The sequence below is a fragment of the Lepisma saccharinum genome, chromosome 3 (assembly GCF_977018435.1).
Source record: "Lepisma saccharinum chromosome 3, izLepSacc3.1, whole genome shotgun sequence".
Lineage (NCBI taxonomy): Eukaryota > Metazoa > Arthropoda > Insecta > Zygentoma > Lepismatidae > Lepisma > Lepisma saccharinum.
In genome coordinates, this window is record NC_139231.1 from 52,915,053 (window position 1) to 52,934,413 (window position 19,361).

The 19,361-nt window shown below is 36.9% G+C and overlaps 2 protein-coding genes across 2 annotated transcripts; both read right to left on the reverse strand.

Moving 5' to 3' along the window:
* Positions 1-452: 452 nt before the first annotated feature.
* Positions 453-9,471, reverse strand: LOC145985036 (alpha-galactosidase MYORG-like). Its single transcript, XM_083118545.1, has 3 exons — positions 8,030-9,471; positions 3,235-3,391; positions 453-2,229 (listed from the first exon to the last, which is right to left on the reverse strand). Exons 1-3 carry the CDS (start codon positions 9,416-9,418, stop codon positions 2,036-2,038), a joined length of 1,740 nt encoding a protein of 579 aa, XP_082974671.1. The 5' UTR covers positions 9,419-9,471; the 3' UTR covers positions 453-2,035.
* A 1,102-nt stretch (positions 9,472-10,573) lies between these two features.
* Positions 10,574-11,113, reverse strand: LOC145985535 (protein GVQW3-like). Its single transcript, XM_083119605.1, has one exon. It carries the CDS (start codon positions 11,111-11,113, stop codon positions 10,574-10,576), a length of 540 nt encoding a protein of 179 aa, XP_082975731.1.
* Positions 11,114-19,361: the final 8,248 nt, after the last annotated feature.

Sequence of the window (19,361 nt, forward strand, 5' to 3'; positions counted from 1 at the left end):
TTACATTCGTTCATCTTATTTAAAAGATGAAGTCTTAGTAGCAGCAAGTATTTAGGAGATTCTCTTCTCTAGACTTCAGAAAGTTCCTTCACAAGTGAGCTTATTTATATGTACCTTCATTGCCCTTGTTGCAACCTTGCGAACATTTTGTGTAGAAAAATTCTAATCATGTTAATCCATAAATAGTGTCAATATTATTAAACTGTAAATAAACATGGTAGTTGAAAATTTTCAAATTACCATAAAAAATCTCCAAAATTCAGCTACAAAGACTATAAAAATATTTAAGTTAATATTTTAAGTTATAATTATGGAGTACATCCAGAATGTTTTATTTTCACTAGAAGAAAAGTTACTGAAATTATTATAGTTTCATTAGCACATTCAACAAATATTTATATAATAGGTACAGTATCAGAAACAGAAAAATGTATGTTTACGTATATTTTTTATTTGCTTTAACCAAATTCTTCAAATATTTTACAGAGCCGTTTACTAGAAAAAGCCTTTCTATAAAAAAATATATCTATGTATGGTGTCAAAAAACATACAAACAATTTTAAGTGTTTTTTTTAAATTCATTTCAATAAAAAAAATCAACAAAAATACTTTTTAAAATAAAAATCATGATTTTTATCCACTCTCATTACAACACAAATTTAGAATTTCTACAGTAGGTTTTCATTATAAGCCAATTCTGCCACGAAAAGAAGCAAGTGAAACAGGGATATTATGTCTTTAACAACATATATGATATCAGTAACCAATATACTACACCAAAAGATAAAATAACAACTTAAAAGGAATGTTCATGGAATTCCAACCATGGATGTGATGAATCTTGTATGAAATAACAACTGAGTCAAGAGTATTGTGCATGAAAGATGCTAAGTTATGTAATTGTAAATGAGCTTGTAGTAAAGTTCCACTCTGACTTGAAGATAGGCAACATGATGCGTATCGAAATAAATAATGGGGACATATACGAGGGTTGGGGCATATGTTTTTTTTCGTGAGAATGCTGGACCAGCACAAATGGAAGAGAACACTGTGTGGAACTGTTTAATGTATGAACAATGCAAGTCATATCTACCAGGAGTTGGTAGGAAAGTACCAAACAAAAATAATTAAGAAGTATCATTCTACATCGTGTATTAGTTACAAGGCTACATTGGCAGTACAATAACAAATAAAAAAGTAATAGCAACTACAATATGAGTATGATCTTGCATCCTGAAGAGTAAGTCAACCGTAGTACTAATTTTGTCGCACAGAGGGCACAGAAATGTGAGTGATGAGTTAAGCTTCATGTTGGATGGAAGTTACTAACCATGAACAGCATTCTTATGTGAAAATAGCCATTCTCCACAGGCGAACTGCCAAAGAATGCTGTACGAGCTTTTGTTAATGTTTGTTTTGGCACTTACCTACTAGCCCCTGGTACACTGCATAACTAAAATGCACATTATTCCTCTGTAGTACTATGTATACATCCCAAAATGTCTACATAAATGAATCAAATTTAAGATAAAATTATATCAATATTTACTGATGTGATGGGAAAACAATATGTGAAATGTTGAATGGAAAGTGTTCATAGATTTCAATTACAATTATTACAGTTTTGTTTTTCACGTGAATGAAAACACTTTGTTGTCTTGTCTTACAGAAGGAGAAATGTAAAGAAGAAAAATAATAATAACAAGAGTTTAATGAACACTAAACATCACCCATCTGAAATTACTCTAAATCAAGTAGTGTAATGATGACACAACACATGCACTGTCTTCACATTTAGTAGAACTGCAGGTCATGATTGCTTGGAAGTTAGTGTCTAGCACATGTCATGAGTGATCCTTCTGTTAACATCTTTAGACTTTAAGTGGCAAAGTGGTGTGTCATTTTCCCTTGCAATAACTCTATGAGAACATGTGAGTTACAACAGTCAACACACATGACATACATCCCAGTGTTCCTGCCTCCTGTAGACTATTAAATATTAGATATTTGCTTGTTTGTAGCATTTTCCAAACTGCTACGAAAGCAAGGTAAAATAAGCAAGTTCACTAAGTTGAACAGAATAGTTCCACAGCCACACTGGACCTTCAATAATATCATGAGATGGCTTCATTTCATCCCTCCATATTCCAGCTGGTATGTAAATGTCCCTTGCTGTTGTTCCCTCATATAGAATAGGGCATACAAGGATGTCGTTTCCTAGAAGATATTCTACAAAAAGAATAAGTTTCAAGATATTGGTATTAATTCTCTATCGATGTTGGTAGTTTGAATGGAACACTGCAATATGATTTTTTTAACAGAGTGCTTGAATTCTGATTACACAGAAATAGAAATAATACACAGATAAAGAAAATTGGAACATGAAAAGTAAAGGAAAAAGGTACAGCAACAAAGAAAGATGTAATACAGTGGAACCTTGATAACTCTAACCTCAACATTTCAAATTCCTTGATAAGTCGATTTTTTTGTAAACCCCTTGAATTGTTCATAACACACAATACTAATTTTACCTCAACAACTCGAATAAAACCTTAATAAGACAAATTGTACAGTTTATGGGATGCCGTTCGAGCTCAATAACTCGAAGGTAGACTATGGAAAACCTCTATGAGTCGAAGTTAAATCTAATCACCTTTATAACTCGAAGTATTAGTCGCACGGACCTCAATAAGTCGAAGAGTTGGGTGCGTACATACAATGTCAGGTAATCACCAATCGTGTCGGGACTTGAACTCCCCCACCCATCATTGTTAATGTGCTAAGTGTGTGTTGTAGAAGTGTTGATACATACGTAACGTACATAAAAGTTGCAGGTTATGATGTCGGTGAAACTTTAGACCTCTATAACTCAAAGTCGGCAATTTTGGCCCTCAATAACTCGAACCTTGGAAAGTCGAAATCCTTGATACCTTGATTTTTTATTCTTTTACCCCTCAAGTTCGAGTTATTAAGGTCCCACTGTATATAATAGTAATGAAGAAGTAAGACTAATATTCTTTTTCCTGTATTCACGTCAGATTAAACCTCAGTGACGAATTTAAGGAAACATTCAAATACATTTTGAGAAAGCAAGTGAAATGCATAGCATATGAAAAATGAATGAAATAAAGCAACTGATTGGACTAGTCAAACTATTATATTAAATACATGTTGTAGTAATAAATTCCATAGGCATGATGTTATAAATAAAGTAAGAAAATGAGATATAAAAACCTGTGTCAATTGCCCAAGCAATTTTATCCATTGGCTCTATCCACCATAAGGGTCTATTGATGGGGTACCCTGTTGCTACCGCTAAATTTGCTAAGTGGATCATTTTCTCGGAATATGCATAATGGAGCGATGTATATTTTTTAGCAATTTCAGTTGTCTAAAGTGAAAATAAAAGTAAATAATAAATACACAAAAACAGAGTCTAGAATATTCAGTCACACATGTGTCAATCAATAGGTAATTTATAAACTGCTTACCGAGTTTAAATACTACACAAACCATATATATGTACAGAATTACAAAGCTGAATGAATTATAAACTATGTATGGAATGTGCACTGAATCATTTCACTACATGGCAGTGAGGCTTTTTAATGTTCAATATGCTAATATTAATAATAAAAATTGCCTTTATGACAGGGAAACATGACATGCTTTAAGCATCAAGGGTCACTTTTACAACAGGACCTTGTGTATGATGATAATATAGCAAAAAAATTTGAAAAAAAAAAAAAAGCAAAATAATATTCAGAAACAGTTAAGATCTATAGAAATTACTAATGTTCGTTGAACTGATTTCTTGAGTGCTTATTTATATATTATTTCTAGGGCTCCCACATGCACAAATGGTTAGCATGCTCGTCTTTGGTGAGAGTGACTGTGTGTATGATTCCTGGTGGGAGCTCCAAGATTTTTGTGCCGACCAAGTATCGTGAAGAAAATTGGAGAGCTACTTGAAACAGGCACTGGTGCTCAGATGGCTCTTGCACCATGGAGTTTGGTGTGTATATGGATGAGAGAAGAAGGGCCACATGGAGTTTGGTGTGTATATGGATGAGAGAAGAAGGGCCACATGGAATAAATACCAAGTAAAAGAGGAAAGAAGAAACACTCAGCAAACACAGGAAAAATCCACATTTTCACAGCCGTGAGCCGCATCTTCAGGTGTAGAAGCGATGTTTTAATACTTCGCTTTTACACCTGAAGATGTGGCTGCGAAAATTTGAATTTTTCCTGTGTTTAGTGAGTGTTTCCTCTTTCCTCTTATACACACTTGGTATAATATATATACATGTGTTGTTCAATAAAGAATGACCATTATTTTCTTAATCACATAATTTCTCATGTTAAAATTTAATTTTATGTTGTATTGTTAGCTTAATGTGTAATGTACACTATGTACCAATTTAATTTTTTTTACATCAGTTCTGCCCCTGTGACAGTTGTGCAGGTTGAGACATGATAATAATGAAGGTTACATGCAACAAACAATAGGCTGCATCAAAATTTTGCAGATTTCATCTGATCAAATTGTCAGATGAAGCTTATACAATGCTACAAAAGGCCTATGGAGTCTGTTCTTTCCCATAGCACAGATCAAAAGTGGTTTGAAATGTTTAAAGAGAGGAGACAATCAATGTCAAAGGAAGGTGGACCCGGAACTCTGGTCAGTGCTCTTACGCAAGAAAACATAAACACCACTAAGCCGCGCGACAGGTTAAGTTTACAGCAACTTTTTGCATACATAGACCCAAACATGTGCACAGAATATAGTTCCGCTGAGACGGGTTCTATTCCAACGTAACTGTATACTTGCAACAAAACAGTTATTTAATTTCCAACAAATAGACAAAATAATACATACATTAGCAGGTATGAATTTGATCTGTTGCAATTGCTGGCAGACAAACTTGGAACCGCAGATTCGCCAGCTGGGCAGTTGGGTTGCATGAAAGGAACACGAAGTTCAAAGAGCAAGTCGAGGGTGACTGGAACACATTGCAGAGCGACTGGAATTAGTGATACCAGTGTTGCACACCCCACTATTTTAATCCCATGTTTATCGTGATTCATTGCTAATCATGCTATACAGCGGCGAGAATGGCTGAATCGATGTCTACTGTTCAGCACGTGGTTTTGCCCGAGTGTTATTTTAGGTATCATCCGAAGGGAAAAGCTCTTCAAAGTCAAGCAAGTTATTTTGGATGTATATTCCAACAAGATCAAAATAAAACAGGGTATGAGGTGACGAAAATAACGCCGGTGGTGACAGGTATCAGCGAACATTCCATTTATGCAATGAAGAGTGTTTCTTCTTTCTTTAAAGAGTAATATGAAAACACCAGGCAAGAAGAAGTCCTTTACCGTTCAAGAATGGTGGTGTTTAATGATTTCTCTGTGCAACTGATTTGGAAGAAAGTGCACGAGAATTATGAACCTTCAACTGTCACAGCCAAGTGAGAGTGATTTGCCATCAATGTGCGCACGAACTGTGTCTCAGGTGTTGAACCGTTTGGGACTTGAGTTCAGAAGAAGGAAATGGATGTTTGTTGTCTTGCTGCACAAGAATCTCCACGGAATTAAAAGACAGAATTAAAAGATATCGCAGTGAGAAGAAACATGATTATTATTTGGACGAGACGTGTATCAACGTGGAGCGTATAGTGAATAAAGTGTGGGAGGATACCACAGTGCAAAATCACCAATTGGCTTTCATTGAAGGGCTAAAGCAACTGATGAGGAAAGAGGGAGAGGGGGAGGCTTACTGTTTCACACATTGGCAGCAATGAAGGCTTTGTTGAAGATGCATGTTTATTCTTCCATGCAAAGAAAGGGAAGGGTGATTATCACCAAGAAATGAACAGACTAAGATTTGAATCCTGGTTTAGTGAAGTGATTCACAAATTGAAACCAAACAGATTAATAGTAGCAGACAACACACTGCATTGTATATATCACCCATAACAAATCTTTTTTTTTGTTTTTGTTTTTGTGTGTGTGTGATAAAAACTTGAAGTATGTGTGCCTTACAGTAATGGATGTATTGCGAATGAAGCAACCACGTTTTTCATAAATTTATTTCTCTCAAAACCAAAAACCATAACTCACCATTAAATTCAAGCGGGGCCTGTCGTTTGCTTTTACATTTTTTCCTTCTTTGTGTGCTTGACACGTACACACATGTCCTCATGTTTCAAAGATATTTCACGATTTATATTATTATTTATTATATATAAGTTATGCACAGAAAGTCCTTTAAAAATTGTATGGTTCAGGATACAAAAAGAAGCAAAAACACTTGACATCCATGTACAGGTTTTGATGTGTTGTGCAGTTGGCAATACTGCAGATTTTCTCATTGTTTGCGATATGAACAGCTCGGACAGCTCGGAGGTTGAGGCAAGACTGGCATGGAAGATTCTCAATGCAGTTCTCACGATTGACACAAAACCTGCTGCAAACTTAGCCTGTCATGTGGCTTACTGTGAATGTGAGAGAAGATCATCGAATAATGTTAAGAGTACAAACACAAATACTGAAAATTTCATTGGGTCCATCCCACACTTTGTTAACAGAAAAATTACACATCAGATGTATTTGTATGCGGTGGGTTCCAATATCACAGATCACAAATATTGTTTCTAAATATGTATCTCGTGAAAAATGATGTGAAGTGTGTTCCTTATCCTCCATACAGTATAGTCCAGACCAAGCACCATGCAACTTTTTCATTTTCCCCAATTTGAAGAAATGCCTTCGCAGGAGGCATTTTCCATCATCAGAAGCAATAGTGAAGGCGATTCTGAAGGACCTATCAAAAAACGGCTTGCAGCGTGTCTTTGAAGACTGACAAAAACACTGGGACAAGTGCATCATCCAATTGAGACTACTAAAAAATAATTTTGGTTGTCAATAAGGAATATCCAGTTAGCTCCAAGATTACAATAAAGAAGTTATTGCCATTTTTGACTACATATTTGTATGAACTTGGCTTTTCGATCTTTACTGAAGTCAAAGAGGGAGAGACTCAGCTCCACTGATGAAGGAATGAGACCTCCATTGTCGTCAATTCCGCAATGCAGGCAGAAGTATCACAAGGTATGAGTATTTTTTTTATTAGAAAAAGTGGTAGAAATGTGTGTGTCTTCTTTTGTACAGTGGTTTCGGATTCATAAAATCCGAACTGTGTAATCTGATTTCTGTTTGAATAATAATAATACCTGTGTAGAGAAATAATAAAAATAACTTTTCTTACGTCACATACCGGCAACATATTTGTTAAAAACACTAAAAAACACATAAACAGCATGATAAAAAAAAATGTAGGAGTTCTTCCGAGCTTCTGATTCTTATACTTCTAATCACTGATATAAAGTAATATGTTGATATCTCAGAAAGTAGTTAATATGATCAAATAAAATTTTCTAAAGTTAAATATACTGCAAATCGAACTTCAAATATATTTTTTTATCATTGCCACATCGATCTGTCTATTAAAACGAATAATTGTATTACTTTTTGAAGTTTCTATGAATAAGTAGCTCACCACGTATATTTCAAATCTTAGAAGTAACTCCATTGCTATGAGAATTTGGTTATTTCTGGTCTAGACCGTGGAGATATTTCTTTAAATATAATTTTGAACCTAGAGCTAAACAATTGTAATAATAATAGCGGCACCAGAAAATTAATAAATATAATTCTTTGCAATTGTTGTATTGCCATTCTATGGTCATCTTATGAACAATATTTCTTCTATAGCAGAAGAGTAGCACAGTGTAACACACTACAAAGCCAGAGGTATTGTTGGGTTTGCACAATCATTCATTTTAACATTCATCCTCATCATTGGTAAAGGACCAAGAGAAAAAAATCATATACAATACGAGAAATTGAAAGAAATGTGTACAATATGGTATTCACATCATTATTCATAATGAGACAAAACATTGTCTGTTAAATGAATGTGATATTACTTTACACCACAGTAAAAAGCATAATGAATAAAACTAACCTCGCTATCAAATTCCCAAGGAACATAGGAAAACTGTAGAGCTGGCATAAACACACAAGCCTGCAACCACCTAATGAAGAGTTCCTTTGTTGGTTTCACACTGTTGTATCCATTCCCACCTATCATATCAGGTAACACAAATGGATAGCCAAGGATGTTGAACAACAGAAGAGTGGGTATAAGAGCCTTCAAACCATTATCATAGCCCCATGTGGACAATTTGTCCTGCATTCGCACAAAGAGCCCAAAAGATTGTGTTCCATGTCCTACACGCACCTCTATCATGTTTCCAAATGATGAAACTGCCTCAACAAATTTCATGCTGTAGACGTTTGGTACAAATCCACTTCTTGAGTCCAGACTGTAATTTTCAGGAAGCCATGAGGCTTCACCAGCATCAAATTTAAATGAGTCAATAAAATATTCTTCATTCAGTTTTTTCAATCTATTTGTCCACCAGTTAACAGCCTCGCTATTAGTGAAATCTATTATTCCAGCATTCTCACCTCGCCACCACTTTGTATGCCCTACATAATTGTTGTAACTTTTAACAAGGTACCCTCTTTCCATTGCATCTTTGTAACTGGAACAATTATTATTAATAAATGGATGAATCCAAAGAGTACTTCGAAGACCATCACTTCTAAGTAGACCAAATACCATTTTTGCATTTTCAAATTTATGTCTTTCATTGTTAAATTTTGCATCTCCATAACATGATTCCCAATTATCATCTAACTCTACCTGTGATGCATTAAATTTCTCTGTTAGAATAGTACTTGCAAATTGCAAAAATTGATCCTCACATACATCAGCGCCATATTGAACCCAAGTTGACCATATGGGATACCTAAACATCTGATTATCAGGCACACGTTCCGGAAACATAAAGTTACGCTTCATATTTTTAACGTGAACATCCTTGATGTCATTCCCCATGCATATATTATACTTTAACGCAAGGAGTGAATCACTCTTGAGTGTGTAAGGCTTTCTGTATTGCGAGATCAAACACAGACGTCTCCTTTTTAAAGACACGAAGAGAGGTATATCACGTGTAACACTTATTGAAAATCCATTTGATAGCAGCCAATAAGGTTCCACCACTCCTCCGATTCCATATGACTGCAGAATATCATTTGTAACGTATGCAGTTTCATTAAACTCTGTTCTTTCAGTAGACCAATATTGGGTGTACATCTCTGCCCCACCATATAAATGATTTGTGTCAAGAAGCAAACAATCTTTTAACACTTTCTGTTCAGTTTCCCACTTTACTATGTAACATGCCTTGTACTTATTGATATTCAATGTCGTCTTTTCTGTCCAATGAATCAAAAGGTTGTCTATGCTATGAGAAACATTGATCCAATATGCAGTAGGTAACATTACACCAATATCGGCACTCAAATTTCTCGAATCAATCCCATCTAGAAAAAGAATGTGAAATTACAATTAGAATATAAAATATAAATTCTCACTAGCCTATACTTCTATAAAGGCAAAACACCTACATGTAAGAGATTATCAGGTAAAAAAAGAAGAATATGAAGGAAATGTAATAATACATTACATTTACATGACTAATTGCAATGCAACTAAACTGAATTTGAGTATAATTCAAATTTCAGTTAATTATGCAGGATCAAAACTGGGTCAGGTTAAGAAATTGCATAATTATACAGTATTCTGATATATTGACTTATATGTTCTGTAGATACCCAAACCCAACAGAGAATAGCAAATTCTATATAGTTTTAAGTTTGCATACATAACTACGATTTAGTTTGATTGATAAATTTTACATTTTTACATTAGACGACTGTTAGCATCACTACCGTTGCAGATTGTGCATGTTGTTTAGCACAATTATCTCCAGTGAAAGCGATAAAAATAAAATGTGATGGCCATTGGGAAGCTACTTTAAAAGGAAAGTACCAGGGTCTAGTTAAGAAAGCTACGAGGGTGAATCAAATATGAACGAGCCTTGTGCGGAAAAACAACATTTATTGAAGAAAACAGAGACATTGCCACATCCTATTTTTCTACATAGTCTCCGTCCTTAGTGATACATTTTTCCCAACGTTGTGGTAGGTTCTTGATACAGTTCTTGTAGAATGAAGCTGGGCAGGTAGCCAACCAGTTGCGCACAAAGGTTTCCACCTGATCATTGGTCGCAAATCGCTCGCCCCAAAGTGCTTCTTTGAGGGGTCCGAACAGGTGAAAATCACATGGTGAAAGGTCTGGGCTGTACGGTGGATGTAGAAGAGGTTCCCAGTGCATTTCCACCAGTTTCTGCCGCGTAACACCTGCTGTATGGGGTCTGGTGTTGTAGTGGAGGAACAAGACCTGGCGGATGGGACAGCCTCGTCGTTTGCGTCGATACTGCACCTTAACTTGATCCAGGAGGCCGCAGTAGTAGGGTGCGTTGATGGTCCGACGTTTGTGTAAGAAATCCACCAGTAGGATCCCCTCCAGTCCCAAAACACCGTGGCCAACACCTTCCCCACAGACAACCGAACTTTGGCCTTCATCAGGTTTCCTTCACCTTTCCTCCTCCACTCCATGCTGACACGCTTGGATGCTGGGGTGTAATGATGCACCCATGCGATGCAAAAACGCTTCCCCTTCCACGTCAAAACGAGTGTGAAGCTGGCGAACAATGCGAATTCGGTCATCTTTTTGAGCAACATTCAGCAGCTTGGGAACCCACAAAGCTGTGATTTTGCGGAAGCCCAAGTGCTTTGTGATGATTGATTGGACACTTCCATAGCTCACACCAAGTTCTGCTGCAATTTGCTTCACAGTGACTCGGCGATCCTGTTCGACAAGCTCACGAACACGAGCCATGTTGTCATTCGTCACACTGGTGCGAGGGTGACAGGGGTGTACTTCATTTGCAACACGTTCACGACCTTGCTGGAATTCCTTACACCACACCTTCACTCTTGCCCACAAGAGGGTACCATTCCCAAACTGGGGCTGCACCCTCCGGTAAATTTCAGCCGGTTTGACATTTTTCTGGGTGAGGAACTTGATGATTATGCGTTGCGCAACAGACACTGGCACACTCTGCTCACTCATCGTGAGAGCTACTAAACGAAGCATGCGACACGCCGGCTGTTCTGGTTCCTGACTCACGACAGCCCCACATATCAGCCGCACATGCCCAATCACACCCTGCTACCCATTCCGGCGCTTAGCCAATCAAGGCTCGTTCATATTTGATTCACCCTCGTATATAACAAATGATCATGCATCATGCAATAAAAAGTCACTTAGTAAGCTTTAGTCATTTTGTCCCATTGAGTTTAGTTTAATTAATGGTTATTTTCACAACAACAATGGGAAAACATGGCAATGAATGCAAATGGCCAGAACCAGTGTGCATGTGATGGTGCTGAAAAATCATCCATTAACTGTCCATGAAAGAGCAGAAGTAGATTATCAGTAACGTTCGTATCATCCGATGTTAATGCAAAACTTAGCATGCATCGTGTTGCAGCAAAATTTGTTCCATGGTTGCTGACAAATCAACAAGAGCAATAGCACATTGAGATCAGTGAAGATCTCTTTGAATGAGGCAAGTGAGGACAATTGCTTTTTGAAGAACATTAAAAATGACACTGCAAAACAGAAAAAAACTGAATTGGTTGAATTAACAGAACACATTTTGTTATTTGGTAACTGTAAACAATAAACATAGTACCATTTACTAAAGTTGGTAATTTTGAACAAATTCTTTGTTAACTATAACCACATGTGCTCGTATACAAGAGAGCATTTAGAATTAGTGAATAATCATTTGTTTGTAGCTTGTTTGAACAAGTGTTTGAATGTCAGAAACTATTTTTGATCTTTCCAAACCTTTTCCTCTGTGAAGAGTTAACAATATTTTCGGTTGAAAATTGATTTTGAAAAAGGGGTGCTGAAGGGGGTCTGCAAGAAAATTAAGGGATGTGGAAGCAGCCATTCGCACACCCTTGGTGCCACCCCTGGGTCAAACCAACGCCAAGGCAAACCATACATTATTGCAAATTGAGGGATTCCTTTTTAGAAAAGAGAAATTTTGATCATATATTGTCCCTCTCATTCTGTCCCGAGCATGACAGGGACAAGAAAGATTTGGAAGGGGAGTATGGTGACTGAAAGCGAAACAGGTGTTTTGATGCCCGATATTGCCTTCGCTCACTGCATCTAGACCAAAATAAATGGTCCCTGTGGCGCAGTAGCTGAATTATCAACCTGCGTGAAGGGAGCGTACATCAATCAGTCAGCTGTTTTGCATTGTGTGTTTCTGTTACCGAGTTGCAAAATTGTTTAGCATTGTCAAAAGGTCGTTTCTGTTTCAGTGCAAAGGTTTTGATTTCATAATGGATAGGGAAACTGTACATAGTGAAAGCAGAGACTTAATATTTAACATTGTTGAATTTTTGGAGGGAAGTTAGCTACAAAGCCTGTAGCAACTGCAGTGATATATGGATACTGCGGAAGGGAAGGAAACATTCTGAAGTACAAAGCAGGGCAGTGTGGACTGAGTGAGTACTGTTATTTTCTTTAAGATTTATTATTCTCTTGATTTTGCTTGATTTGATTGGTTCGATCAGTCTGTCATTAGAAATAAACAACAGCTAGATAGATTACAACTGATTTCCTCCATGTGGTAGTTGGATCAGCTTCCTTGGTGTACGCTAATGTTACTATTCTCCTTGTTCATTAATATCAGTGGAGCGGGGGAGGAAGTTTTTATGAAATATTTTGCAAATCGACAATAGTATTGATATTGTAGATCGGTATTTCTATGTTTTCGGTGATTTTGTCAGGTTATCGAATGCTGAATTACATACTGCACAATAACATCGCTCTTCTCGTGATTGGCTCGATAATTTCCGAAATATTTGAAATTTGTGAAAAATCAGTTTAAAAAATTTATGAAATATAATTCTGTCATGGCCTGATTTTCATTGAAAGGTGATCAAAACTTGGGTTGCCAATACATTTAGCATCATTATGTACATATAAACGGGTATGAGTATTTGACAGGGGTGGTGTAACACTTATGGATGCAAGACGGAAGTGCACACCCATAGAGCAAGCCCACCAGCCCCACTGTTTGCCCAATTGAATTGTTCCTTTAAGTCCACTTTATGCACAGAAAAGCTAATTGGGACTGGTCTACAGTTTAAAGTGGGATCCAAACTAATGTGCCATGCGCCTCGAACCCGAGAACTCTTGATTACAAGGTGACGACGTTACCACTATGCCATCAGGGACACCCTCCCTCCAACACACACACACACTAAAAGGATACACTGTTTCCAAATGATAGAAGGCATTAAAGAAAATTTGTTATGAGACTTAAGAGCTTTTCCACAGAAGGCATACCAGAAAGCATTTAAGCAGTGGAAGAAATGCTGGGAGTGGTGTATTTGTAGTAAAAGGAAGTACTTTGAAGGGAACAAATCTGATTAAGTTGTATGAGAACTTAGTAGAGACTTTCAAAAAGATTGGTTTCTTATTTGGAATAACCTCGTTCAGCTTAGGTTAATTTTTCCCCAGTGATGAACACTTCCTGCTAAGTACCAAACACAATATACAGTGAGTCTCATGGTCAAGGTGCCCGAGAAGCAGCAGCCATCTATATGCTGACTTTGGCACTGGATGCTTCAATATCCAGATAGCTGGAGACCAGTATGCATGTGTCTGTGAAGTGTCAAAGTGTTAACAAGTATTTTAGATTGTTTTGTTTTAGTTTATGTATTACTGGTATTTTTCTGCTTTCTTTTCTTATGTACAACTCTTACGTCATTATGAAATATTGTAGTGAAGGAAGTTAGAAGGCATTTTGCAGCAGAATTTCCAGATGATCCTGTTCCACACACAAAGACCGCATTCAAAAACTTGTGAAGAATTGAAAGAAAATATTCAGAAGAGAAATTGAAGCAATTTCAGAAGAGAGATTGATACGTGTTAGTGAAAATTTCCAAAAAATATGTAGGGAAAGGAATTTATAACTTCAGAACTAAGAGAGATAGAGACATGGCTAGTTTTCTTCAGCGTGGAAGGGGCTACATGATGACGTAAGCGGTGCTGTGGTCAAGTTGATCCAGTGTGAAACTAAACACAAAAAGGCACATTCAGTCCATGAGAACTCGGCAAAGAAGTACAATGCATTGAAAATAATGGATTCTCTCTACTCAAAATGCTAACCCCTGAACCACCCAGTTGGTTGCATTTTCACAGGATTCAAGGTTAATAATTCGCACAGTGAGGATAGCCTGATGGTAAACATCCTGGTGCCAGCAGGGACGAACCTCGATCGCAACTGCAACTTGCAGGGGTGCAGAAGGGTTAATATTTGGTGGTAGGTTAAACTTGCATCAATGTATTAACCACTAAACCAGAATGAGAAAAGACAAATGTACAAGGATGCCAGGTGGGAGATGAATAGGTTGCAGATTCGAGTCAAGAAATGGGCACTCCGTGCATGAGCATACATAACACATGGAGTATACATGGCACATCCAAACTTTGGCCAGAAGGGTAGGGTTTCGAAGAAGCTAGTTTATTTCAAGCCGAAGCCATTGATCTTCGTTATGTTTTGGCAGCAAATGGGAAAAAGGAATGACATGTGATCAAAATGTGAGAAAAGCATTGCAGAAAGGGTAAGATTTGTAATGAAAATTAAATTAAGGAAAGTCAAAGAAAGTTCAACAATGGTAGAAAAGGTGCCACTCTTGGTGAAAAGGGAAAGATAAAGACACATAGTGTGATCAAAATGAGAGACACGCGAAACATTGCAGGAGAGCTCAGATCTTTAGGGTAAAATGAACAAAATGCCCAGCTGCCCGGCCACCACTGGGCATGCAGTAAAAATGTTGAATAATTTGCTCGCAAACAAACATACAAAGTCAGGACCTTAACACTTCACAAACACGTGCAAACTGGACACCAGCTATCTGTATACTGAAGCACTGATGTGTCCAGTACCAAAGTCAGTGTAAAGCTTTGGGTCTAAATCCCAGCAGAAGTGCTCGCACCGCCTGGAAAACTGGCTGTATGTATATTACAAGTACAATATAAAAATATATATACTATGAAATACTTACGTTTCGTGAGTATCTGTTTTGCGAAAAAACAACATTTTGGGATCCTACTGTTCCCTTCTTCAGGTTTTCGTCTAGGCCACTATGATCACTACATGGCCGCGTCAATTAAGGCAAGGACTGAGGTGGCAGGTAAAACAGGTTTAAAAGGATAAAAAGTTTATTCAATATCAACTGACCCCATACACGTAAAACCTTCATGTTCTAATTCTATCTTTAAAAACCCCAAATATAAAAAAGTCCGTAAAAAACCTTGGTAACAGTTCGACCTCCGCCAAACGGATTTCTTCATTTTTACAGAAGAAACTACCTACGGAAATGAGTTTCTGTAGCATTCTGAAAGTTTGTGGAGGTATTTTCTTTCATTGTAGAATCTATTGAACCGGGAATTCATGTATTTTTGAAGAAAAATATATCTTCGACACACAATGACCGTTGCTTGTATTTGTCAACCGGATGTTCCATACGTTTCATGATGTAACCCCCTGTCAGTGTTTCCAACCATGCCGTTCTTTTGCAAGAAGTGAAGGTGATTTTTTTTTCTTTAAAGCTGTATCACATTGTTTTACGAAAAAAAAATTAACTATGCTTGCGTAACCTAACCGAACCTAATCTTGTCGGAAATGATTCTTGGGGCTATCCATCAATGGTTTGTGGGGCTATTCAGGTATTTTTTGGTTACGAGGTTGGAAACACTATATACCCACATGATCCACGATGCAACTCAAGCTGAACCCGCCATATTGTATGTTACGGAAGCCAAAAAAGGAAGAACAATAATTACTGTTAATGTGAAAAATTGAAATTATTTTCGCGAAAAAAGCAAAATGCCACCTTAAATAATCTTTTGCAATGAAGAATAGGTAAGTACAAATGTTAAAAATGACAAAATAAATGAATGAGAGGTGTTCGGTGGAGATCGAACTGATACCAAAACCTTTACACACGAAACACATTAAAAAACCACTTCACACTGCCTATGCTCTCTGTTCTTCGTAATATCTGCAATACTGTATGAGACTACTAAAATAACCAATATCATGATGGTAAATTTGATATGGTACTTAATCAGTATTGGCAAAAATTTCATATCAGTACATCTCTAGTGTATATATGTATGTGCACTTACAGCTACTAAGATGATTTACAGTCAGCGAGATTTTGTTCTCAGTTGCACGAATCATCAAATTTCCCAGAGATGTCACCTGAACATTGTACAGCATAGTCCGAGAAATGAGAGTAATTGCGACAGCAAATAGTACCAACACACAAGCTGAAAGGAAGGGTAAAAGATTTCTGTCATGATAATAAAAACTATATTAAGTCTACAAACTGCATATTTATACATATATGAGTCATTCCATCCAATCAATACAGATATGTGTAATTTTCAACCTGACCATCTCATCATGAAATTTGGGGAGTTGAAACTATGCATGGAACTTAGTAACTGTGAAAATTTTTAGTCTTATTTGTCTTGTAATTGTAAAATTATTCAAGGTCGAAGTTCGCAGAAATTGTCCTTTCTGAGCTCGTTCAGTTGTACTAAATGTGCTGGAACTCTGCTCCAAATTGGTCTAGGAAGCTAAAATGAATTAAGTTTATTGTGCAAGGAATTGAACAAGCTAATATGATAACGGGACAGTGAGAGTAATCTGTCCCACTAATCACCTTGGTAAATGTCCTCCGTTAAATCTGAAGTCCAGACTGGCACCTCATTTTACATATATAGGCCCTACCTATCTGGTGTGTAATAGTAACCAATCACAATTCAAAATTAATGTGTTAACACAGTAGGAAGCTATGGATATATGCTGAAAAGGAAATAACAGCTTACACTGGCTAAGGAATAGCATTTATGCTGAAACACTTATAAGTATTTTTATGCAAAATATATTGATAAAAACAAGAAAAAACAAAAGTTACAACATCAAATTATGCACTGGTTATCAAGACCATTTATAACATATAAATGTAATTTAAATAAAGAAAATATTTCTTTGAAATTCCCTCTTGAAGAAGGGTAAGTCGTTTTCTTATATTTTAGCATGCATCAGTTCTAATTTGAGTATACTCAATATACCAATTTCTTCATCCGGGTTTTCTAAAATACATTTTTCACGAAATTTTCCACATTTACATTACTTTGATTGTAGACATGGACAGTCCAGTCATTTATAATTACGCTGCATTCTTTCAATTAGCCCTTTTCTTTGAGTCTGAGACACACAAAATTCTCTGCATATTGTTAAAATGTTAATAGTAAGCAACACTGCCGAGTGCTGTTTCCAAACATTTACTTCGGCTGTACCACCAGACACGATCGCCTATGAAGCTGGACTTGAACTCAAATGAGTGTGCCTGTTTATCTGAACAGATGTGTACCATGAAGGCACATAGGTGTTGAAGAGGTAGGGAATTACACATTCTTGATATCATCTACAGTGGAGTTGATGTGATCAGCACTGAGCTCTGACTGCCTTTACCCCAAGGTCCATCGACCGCTACTTTTCCCGCTCCTGAAGGTCTGGTCATAACATGGCTTATTTTCAGCCCCTATGATTACAACCCCGACAGGGTTTCTGTGACGTCATCACGATGAAACTTCTAAGAGTGTACAGCATGCAACATCCTTATTTTTAAGGGGGAAAACGCATATTGAAGAAAATACCAACACAACTTACATAAAATATAGGAATGTATTTGTTAGGGATGTGACGAAGCTGAAAATTTACCGATGCCGATGTACTCGCCGATAATTTTTGGAACCGATTCCGATGCCGATATTTAACCGATTCCGATACATAAGATTATTAAACAGAAATGGGATGTTATTTTCAGCATGACAAAAATAAATTTGGTATATACATTTCTATTGCATATCATATGTATATACATATATATTCTCAAGAGATGCGAATGTACATTTACATCTACAAAAGGTTATGTGAATCTAGAGATCTAACATTAGTACACAAGCAGTTCTTTGACATGCAAAATGAATTCCTGTTCTGCCAGATTCAACTTCAGAAATACGAGATTTGGAAGCACTTCAGGAAGGAACCTACTTCTTCTCTTATCGCAAATATGTTCAGCAACATGAATACTGATGCAGCAGGTAAGCTCAAGTATTTTCTCAGCACTTGCTTCAGCTTTGAATTCTCATTCTTGAATTTCCAATACAACAGCAGATCCTGCTTCAGCAATGTACTGTTTTATTTCAGATTTATAGTTAGGTTGATCCTCTGAATCAACAAAAACTCTACAATAATGACGAATCATAACCAAATGTTCAATAAATCTTACAAAACTAGAATATAAAACTTATTAGAAGGTAAAACTTTAGTATAATCTGTACCGGTTTAAATATCGGTTTTTTGCCGATTCCGATACCGATGCCGATATGTCAATTTCGGCTGATTTTCATACATCTGTAATCGGCTTCGGCACATCCCTAGTATTTGTGCATAGAAAAAAATTAAATAAGCAAAAGCATAATTTTCCCACGGTTGATGCCAGAAAAACTGTAAAAAGAGCAGATCTGGAGCCATTGTGTTTGCTTTATGGCATTTCTCCTTTTCATACCTTGAGTCCTGCCGTTCAGATATTGAATTCGGAAAAAATGTTCTTGCTTTACAAACAATGGCAGCGATTAGCAGGATACGTGGAGAGGAGATCCCCCTAATTTTTGGGCTGCTTTGGATTCCAACTGTGGGACGGCATGGGTTAGAGTCCACCTGGAACTGTGTTCTCGCCCTGTGTATAGCACCGGTGGCAACTCACCATCGTGAGGAAATTGGGGAGCTACAAGTGAGTAGCATAATCCGGTCTTGGATATCTCATAATGGCTGGGGGTTTGACATGCTGACCCCACGTCACCCCATTACTGGTTGAAGATCTCCTCACCTCTAGGTAGGAATGTGGGAGATTGGGAGTCGGGAGATAGGGCAAGGCCCTACCAGGGCTGTCGTGCCATGCGGTATTACTATTATTATTATTTCATCTTTAGTTCATGCATGCATGACTATGAGTCAGCTAGAACAATGAATGAAGTAATCATATTAATAATCATAATAGCAATGAAAGATAAAGTGAAATAATGAAGTTATATAATGTTAATAGCTATAAGAGGTTTTACGAATACAGTTGCTCGTTGTTGCAATATGAGTGTCTGATTACAAGTTGCTCCTGATTAAGTAATCAATGTAAGAACGGCGCATTTCTAC

Bases quoted from the DNA above. Each gene is read 5' to 3' on its own strand.
- LOC145985036 (XM_083118545.1), bottom strand. From the start codon at position 9,418: ATGTTACCTACTGCATATTGGATCAATGTTTCTCATAGCATAGACAAC. The intron at 3,392-8,029 runs GTTAGTTTTATT...TTTTCACTTTAG, and splicing joins CTTGGGAATTTGATAGCGAG to ACAACTGAAATTGCTAAAAA. The intron at 2,230-3,234 runs GTTTTTATATCT...TTCTTTTTGTAG, and splicing joins TGCTTGGGCAATTGACACAG to AATATCTTCTAGGAAACGAC.
- LOC145985535 (XM_083119605.1), bottom strand. From the start codon at position 11,113: ATGAGTGAGCAGAGTGTGCCAGTGTCTGTTGCGCAACGCATAATCATC.